Source organism: Salmo trutta, unplaced genomic scaffold, assembly GCF_901001165.1.
Source record: "Salmo trutta unplaced genomic scaffold, fSalTru1.1, whole genome shotgun sequence".
NCBI lineage: Eukaryota > Metazoa > Chordata > Actinopteri > Salmoniformes > Salmonidae > Salmo > Salmo trutta.
In genome coordinates, this window is record NW_021822576.1 from 30,001 (window position 1) to 37,500 (window position 7,500).

The following is a 7,500-nucleotide window of genomic DNA, read 5'->3' on the forward strand; positions in this document are numbered from 1 at the left end:
AGCAGCGTAGTTAATATCTCCTATCCCAGCGTTAGAGAAGGTCAACAGGGTTATACCTCCACTAGGTAAGCAGCGTAGTTAATATCTCCTATCCCAGCGTTAGAGAAGGTCAGCAGGGTTAGTTAATATCTCCTATCCCAGCGTTAGAGAAGGTCAGCAGGGTTATACCTCCGCTAGGTAAGCAGCGTAGTTAATATCTCCTATCCCAGCGTTAGAGAAGGTCAGCAGGGTTAGTTAATATCTCCTATCCCAGGGTTAGAGAAGGTCAGCAGGGTTAGTTAATATCTCCTATCCCAGCATTAGAGAAGTTCAGCAGGGTTATACCTCCGCTAGGTAAGCAGCGTAGTTAATATCTCCTATCCCAGGGTTAGAGAAGGTCAGCAGGGTTATACCTCCGCTAGGTAAGCAGCGTAGTTAATATCTCCTATCCCAGCATTAGAGAAGGTCAGCAGGGTTATACCTCCTCTAGGAAAGCAGCGTAGTTAGTATCTCCTATCCCAGCGTTAGAGAAGGTCAGCAGGGTTATACCTCCGCTAGGTAAGCAGCGTAGTTAATATCTCCTATCCCAGCGTTAGAGAAGGTCAGCAGGGTTATACCTCCGCTAGGTAAGCAGCGTAGTTAATATCTCCTATCCCAGCGTTAGAGAAGGTCAGCAGGGTTATACCTCCGCTAGGTAAGCAGCGTAGTTAATATCTCCTATCCCAGTGTTAGAGAAGGTCAGCAGGGTTATACCTCTGCTGAGGTAAGCAGCGTAGTTAATATCTCCTATCCCAGCGTTAGAGAAGGTCAGCAGCGTAGTTAATATCTCCTATCCCAGGGTTAGAGAAGGTCAGCAGGGTTATACCTCCGCTAGGTAAGCAGCGTAGTTAATATCTCCTATCCCAGCGTTAGAGAAGGTCAGCAGGGTTATACCTCCGCTAGGTAAGCAGCGTAGTTAATATCTCCTATCCCAGCGTTAGAGAAGGTCAGCAGGGTTAGTTAATATCTCCTATCCCAGCGTTAGAGAAGGTCAGCAGGGTTATACCTCCGCTAGGTCAGCAGGGTTAGTTAATATCTCCTATCCCAGCATTAGAGAAGGTCAGCAGCGTAGTTAATATCTCCTATCCCAGGGTTAGAGAAGGTCAGCAGGGTTATACCTCCGCTAGGTGAGCAGCGTAGTTAATATCTCCTATCCCAGCGTTAGAGAAGGTCAGCAGCGTAGTTAATATCTCCTATCCCAGCGTTAGAGAAGGTCAGCAGGGTTAGTTATTATCTCCTATCCCAGTGTTAGAGAAGGTCAGCAGGGTTAGTTAATATCTCCTATCCCAGTGTTAGAGAAGGTCAGCAGGGTTATACCTCCGCTAGGTAAGCAGCGTAGTTAATATCTCCTATCCCAGCGTTAGAGAAGGTCAGCAGGGTTATACCTCCGCTAGGTAAGCAGAGTAGTTAATATCTCCTATCCCAGCGTTAGAGAAGATCAGCAGGGTTATACCTCTGCTAGTTAAGCAGCGTAGTTAATATCTCCTATCCCAGTGTTAGAGAAGGTCAGCAGCGTAGTTAATATCTCCTATCCCAGCGTTAGAGAAGGTCAGCAGGGTTAGTTAATATCTCCTATCCCAGCGTTAGAGAAGGTCAGCAGGGTTAGTTAATATCTCCTATCCCAGCATTAGAGAAGTTCAGCAGGGTTATACCTCCGCTAGGTAAGCAGCGTAGTTAATATCTCCTATCCCAGGGTTAGAGAAGGTCAGCAGGGTTATACCTCCGCTAGGTAAGCAGCGTAGTTAATATCTCCTATCCCAGCGTTAGAGAAGATCAGCAGGGTTAGTTAATATCTCCTATCCCAGCGTTAGAGAAGGTCAGCAGGGTTAGTTAATATCTCCTATCCCAGCGTTAGAGAAGGTCAGCAGGGTTATACCTCCGCTAGGTAAGCAGCGTAGTTATTATCTCCTATCCCAGCGTTAGAGAAGGTCAGCAGCGTAATTAATATCTCCTATCCCAGCGTTAGAGAAGGTCAGCAGGGTTATACCTCCGCTAGGTCAGCAGGGTTAGTTAATATCTCCTATCCCAGCATTAGAGAAGGTCAGCAGGGTTATACCTCCGCTAGGTCAGCAGGGTTAGTTAATATCTCCTATCCCAGCGTTAGAGAAGATCAGCAGGGTGATACCTCCGCTAGGTAAGCAGCGTAGTTAATATCTCCTATCCCAGCGTTAGAGAAGGTCAGCAGGGTTATACCTCCGCTAGGTAAGCAGCGTAGTTAATTTCTCCTATCCCAGCGTTAGAGAAGGTCAGAAGGTCATCCCGTCCTTCCTGGTCCAATAACTCGACGCTCTGGAGGTCGACGCTCACGCTGTCAAACACCTTCACCAGGTCCTTGTTAAACTGACAGACAGACAGACAGACAGACAGACAGACAGACAGACAGAGGGAGAGACAGAAACCCTTTATCTTGAACAGTAACCCCAGTAACTGCAATACTCCCCCACCCAGACCCCCCCTCCACCCAGAACCCCCCCTCCACCAAGACCCCCCCCTCCACCCAGACCCCCCTCCACCCAGACCCCCCCTCCTCCACCCAGACCCCCCCTCCACCCAGACCCCCCCTCCTCCACCCAGACCCCCCCCTCCACCCAGACCCCCCCTCCACCCAGCCCCCCCCTCCTCCACCCAGACCCCCCCTCCACCCAGCCCCCCCTCCCCCACACAGACCCCCTCCACCCAGACCCCCCCTCCTCCACCCAGACCCCCCCCCCCCGACGTACCACGGTGGTCTTGAGGAAGGTGTTGATGTTGAACATGGTCTCCAGCTGCAGAGCATGGTACAGCCCACTGTTATCATAGCAGTCCCTACACACACACACACACACACACACACACACACACACACACACACACACACACACAACACACACACACACACACACACACACACACACACACACACACACACAGAGCATGGTACAGCCCACTGTTATCATAGCAGTCCCTACACACACACACACACAAACACACACACACACACACACACACACACACACACACACACAGAGCATGGTACAGCCCACTGTTATCATAGCAGTCCCTACACACACACACACACACACACACACACACACACACACACACACACACCACACACACACACACACAGACACCACACACACACACACACAGAGCATGGTACAGCCCACTGTTATCATAGCAGTCCCTACACACACACACACACACACACACACACACACACACACACACACACACACACACACACACACACACACACACACACACCACACGCACACACACAGACACACACACACACACCACACACAGACACACACACCACACACACACACATAGACACCACACACACACACACACACACACACACACACACACACACACAGAGCATGGTACAGCCCACTGTTATCATAGCAGTCCCTACACACACACACACACACACACACACACACACCACACGCACACACACAGACACACACAACACACACCACACACACACACACACACACACACACACACACACACACACACACACACACACACACACACACACACACACACACACACACACACACACACAGTTTCAACATGATTTCAACCCGTTAAATGATATGTGATGACGGTGAATCAACGTGGAAGACCGATTGGCTGATGGAAACATGACCTGGCTCTATAGTTTAATACAGGACTGGGCTGATGGAGACATGACCTGTCTCTGCACAGGACTGGGCTGATGGAAACATGACCTGTCTCTATACAGGACTGGGCTGATGGAAACATGACCTGTCTCTACACAGGACTGGGCTGATGGAAACAGGACCTGTCTCTATACAGGACTGGGCTGATGGAAACATGACCTGTCTCTATACAGGACTGGGCTGATGGAAACATGACCTGTCTCTATACAGGACTGGGCTGATGGAAACATGACCTGTCTCTATAGTTTAATACAGGACTGGGCTGATGGAAACATGACCTGTCTCTATACAGGACTGGGCTGATGGAAACATGACCTGTCTCTACACAGGACTGGGCTGATGGAAACATGACCTGTCTCTACACAGGACTGGGCTGATGGAAACAGGACCTGTCTCTATACAGGACTGGGCTGATGGAAACATGACCTGTCTCTACACAGGACTGGGCTGATGGAAACATGACCTGTCTCTATACAGGACTGGGCTGATGGAACCATGACCTGTCTCTATACAGGACTGGGCTGATGGAAACATGACCTGTCTCTATACAGGACTGGGCTGATGGAAACATGACCTGTCTCTACACAGGACTGGGCTGATGGACACATGACCTGTCTCTATACAGGACTGGGCTGATGGAAACATGACCTGTCTCTATACAGGACTGGGCTGATGGAAACATGACCTGTCTCTATACAGGACTGGGCTGATGGAAACATGACCTGTCTCTACACAGGACTGGGCTGATGGACACATGACCTGTCTCTATAGTTTAATTCACACAGGACTGACAACTGGTTTGTTTTACATGACGGGATATTTTGGTGTTGGTCAAATTACTGTAAACCTAACTTCTGGAAACCTAACTTCTGGAAACCTAACTTCTGGAAACCTAACTTCTGGAAACCTAACTTCTGTAATCCAAAATACTGTAAACCTAGCTTCTGTAAACCAAACTACTGTAAACCTAGCTACTGTAAACCTAGCTTCTATAAACCTAGCTACTGGAATCCTAGCTACTGTAAACCTAGCTTTAGTAAACCTAGCTTCTGTAAACCTAGCTACTGTAAACCTAGCTACAGTAAACCTAGCTTCTGTAAACCTAGTTACTGGGAACCTAACTTCTGTAAACCTAGCTTCTGTAAACCTAGCTTCTGTAATCCAAACTACAGTAAACCTAGCTTCTGTAAACCTAACTACTGTAAATCTAGCTACAGTAAACATAGCTACAGTAAACCTAACTTCTGGAAACCTAGCTACAGTAAACATAGCTTCTGTAATCCAAAATACAGTAAACCTAGCTTCTGTAAACCTAACTACTGTAAACCTAGCTACAGTAAACCTTGCTACAGTAAACCTAACTTCTGGAAACCTTGCTACAGTAAACCTAGCTTCTATAAACCTAGCTTCTGGACACCTAGCTTCTAGAAATCTAACTTCTGGAAACCTAACTTCTGTAAACCTAGCTTCTGTAAACCTAGCTTCTGGAAACCTAGCTTCTGTAAACCTAGCTTCTGTAAACCTAGCTTCTGGAAACCTAGCTTCTGTAAACCTAGCTTCTGTAAACCTAACTTCTATAAACCTAACTTCTATAAACCTGACTTCTGGAAACCTAGATTCTGGAAACCTAGCTTCTGGAAACCTAACTTCTGTAAACCTAACTTCTATAAACTTAACTTCTATAAACCTAGATTCTGGAAACCTAGATTCTGGAAACCTAACTTCTGGAAACCTAGCTACTGTAAACCTAGCTTATTTAAACCTAACTTCTGTAAACCTAGCTACTGTAAACCTAGCTTCTGTAAACCCAGTTACTGTAAACCTAGCTTCTGTAAACCTAGCTTCTGGAAATCTAGCTACTGTAAACCTATTTACTGTAAATCTAGCTTCTGTAAACCTAGCTTCTGTAAACCTAGCTTCTGTAAACCCAGTTACTGTAAACCTAGCTTCTGTAAACCTAGCTTCTGGAAATCTAGCTACTGTAAACCTATTTACTGTAAATCTAGCTTCTGTACACCTAGCTTCTGTAAACCTAGCTTCTGTAAACCCATTTACTGTAAACCTAGCTTCTGTAAACCCATTTACTGTAAACCTAGCTTCTGTAAACCCAGTTACTGTAAACCTATTTACTGGAAATCTAGCTTCTGTAAACCTAGCTACTGTAAACCAAGCTTCTGTAAACCTAGCTACTGTAAACCTAGCTTCTGTAAACCTAGCTACAGTAAACCTAGCTACAGTAAACCTAGCTACAGTAAACCTAGCTACAGTAAACAAAGCTACAGTAAACCTAACTTCTGGAAACCTAGCTTCTGGAAACCTAACTTCTGGAAACCTAGATTCTGGAAACCTAACTACAGTAAACCTTGCTACAGCAAACCTAACTTCTGGAAACCTAGCTACAGTAACCTAGCTTCTGGAAACCTAGCTTCTGGAAACCTAGCTTCTGGAAACCTAACTTCTGTAAACCTAGCTTATCTAAACCTAGCTTCTGTAAACCTAGCTTCTGTAAGCCTAGCTACTGTAAACCTAGCTTCTGTAAACCTAGCTACAGTAAACCTAGCTACAGTAAACCTAGCTACAGTAAACCTAGCTACAGTAAACAAAGCTACAGTAAACCTAACTTCTGGAAACCTAGCTTCTGGAAACCTAACTTCTGGAAACCTAGATTCTGGAAACCTAACTACAGTAAACCTTGCTACAGCAAACCTAACTTCTGGAAACCTAGCTACAGTAACCTAGCTTCTGGAAACCTAGCTTCTGGAAACCTAGCTTCTGGAAACCTAACTTCTGTAAACCTAGCTTATCTAAACCTAGCTTCTGTAAACCTAGCTTCTGTAAGCCTAGCTACTGTAAACCTAGCTTCTGTAAACCTAGCTTTTGTAAACCTATTTACTGTAAACCAAGCTTCTGTAAACCTAGCTACTGTAAACCAAGCTTCTGTAAACCTAGCTACTGTAAACCTAGCTTCTGTAAACCTAGCTACAGTAAACCTAGCTACAGTAAACCTAGCTACAGTAAACAAAGCTACAGTAAACCTAACTTCTGGAAACCTAGCTTCTGGAAACCTAACTTCTGGAAACCTAGATTCTGGAAACCTAGCTACAGCAAACCTAACTTCTGGAAACCTAGCTACAGTAACCTAGCTTCTGTAAACCTAGCTTCTGGAAACCTAGCTTCTGTAAACCTAGCTACTGTAAACCTAGCTACTGTAAACCTAGCTTATCTAAACCTAGCTTCTGAAAACCTAGCTACTGTAAACCTAGTTACTGTAAACCTAGTTACTGTAAGCCTAGCTACTGTAAACCTAGTTACTGTAAGCTTAAACCTAGCTACTGTAAACCTAGTTACTGTAAACCTAGCTACTGTAAACCTAGTTACTGTAAACCTAGCTACTGTAAACCTAGTTACTGTAAACCTAGCTACTGTAAACCTAGCTACTGTAAACCTAGCTACTATTCACCTAGTTACTGTAAACCTAGTTACTGTAAAGGAATTTTGGGAGAATTGGTGTCTTTTTTTTTTCTTTCTTCAATCCAATGAGAAATGTTTTGTTGATTTGACTTTGAATTCACGTAGTTAAACAACTAACTCAAAACTGCATGTTGAACTGATGTCTGTGTCCAGCTGGGTGAACGGTGTGTGTGTGTGTGTGTCTCTCACCGGTACATGCTTCCTACAGTCAGGTCGATGTTGGGGTTTTGGAACAGCATTCCAGGCAGGAAGTTCTTCTTGGCAGGATGGACCATGTAGGGAGTGTCTATGATCTATATACACACACACACACACACACACACACACACACACACAC

At 45.5% G+C, this 7,500-nt stretch overlaps 1 protein-coding gene across 4 annotated transcripts in view; it reads right to left on the reverse strand.

Moving 5' to 3' along the window:
- LOC115182766 (prominin-1-A) overlaps positions 1-7,500 on the reverse strand; it is a gene marked incomplete at its 5' end in the record, with an annotated part of 25,955 nt that overhangs the window by 10,678 nt on the left and 7,777 nt on the right. For all 4 annotated transcript variants that reach the window (XM_029744214.1, XM_029744212.1, XM_029744213.1 and 1 more), the window contains 3 exon segments: positions 2,212-2,358; positions 2,739-2,823; positions 7,353-7,456. In XM_029744214.1, the coding sequence (XP_029600074.1) occupies positions 2,212-2,358; positions 2,739-2,823; positions 7,353-7,456 (336 nt within the window).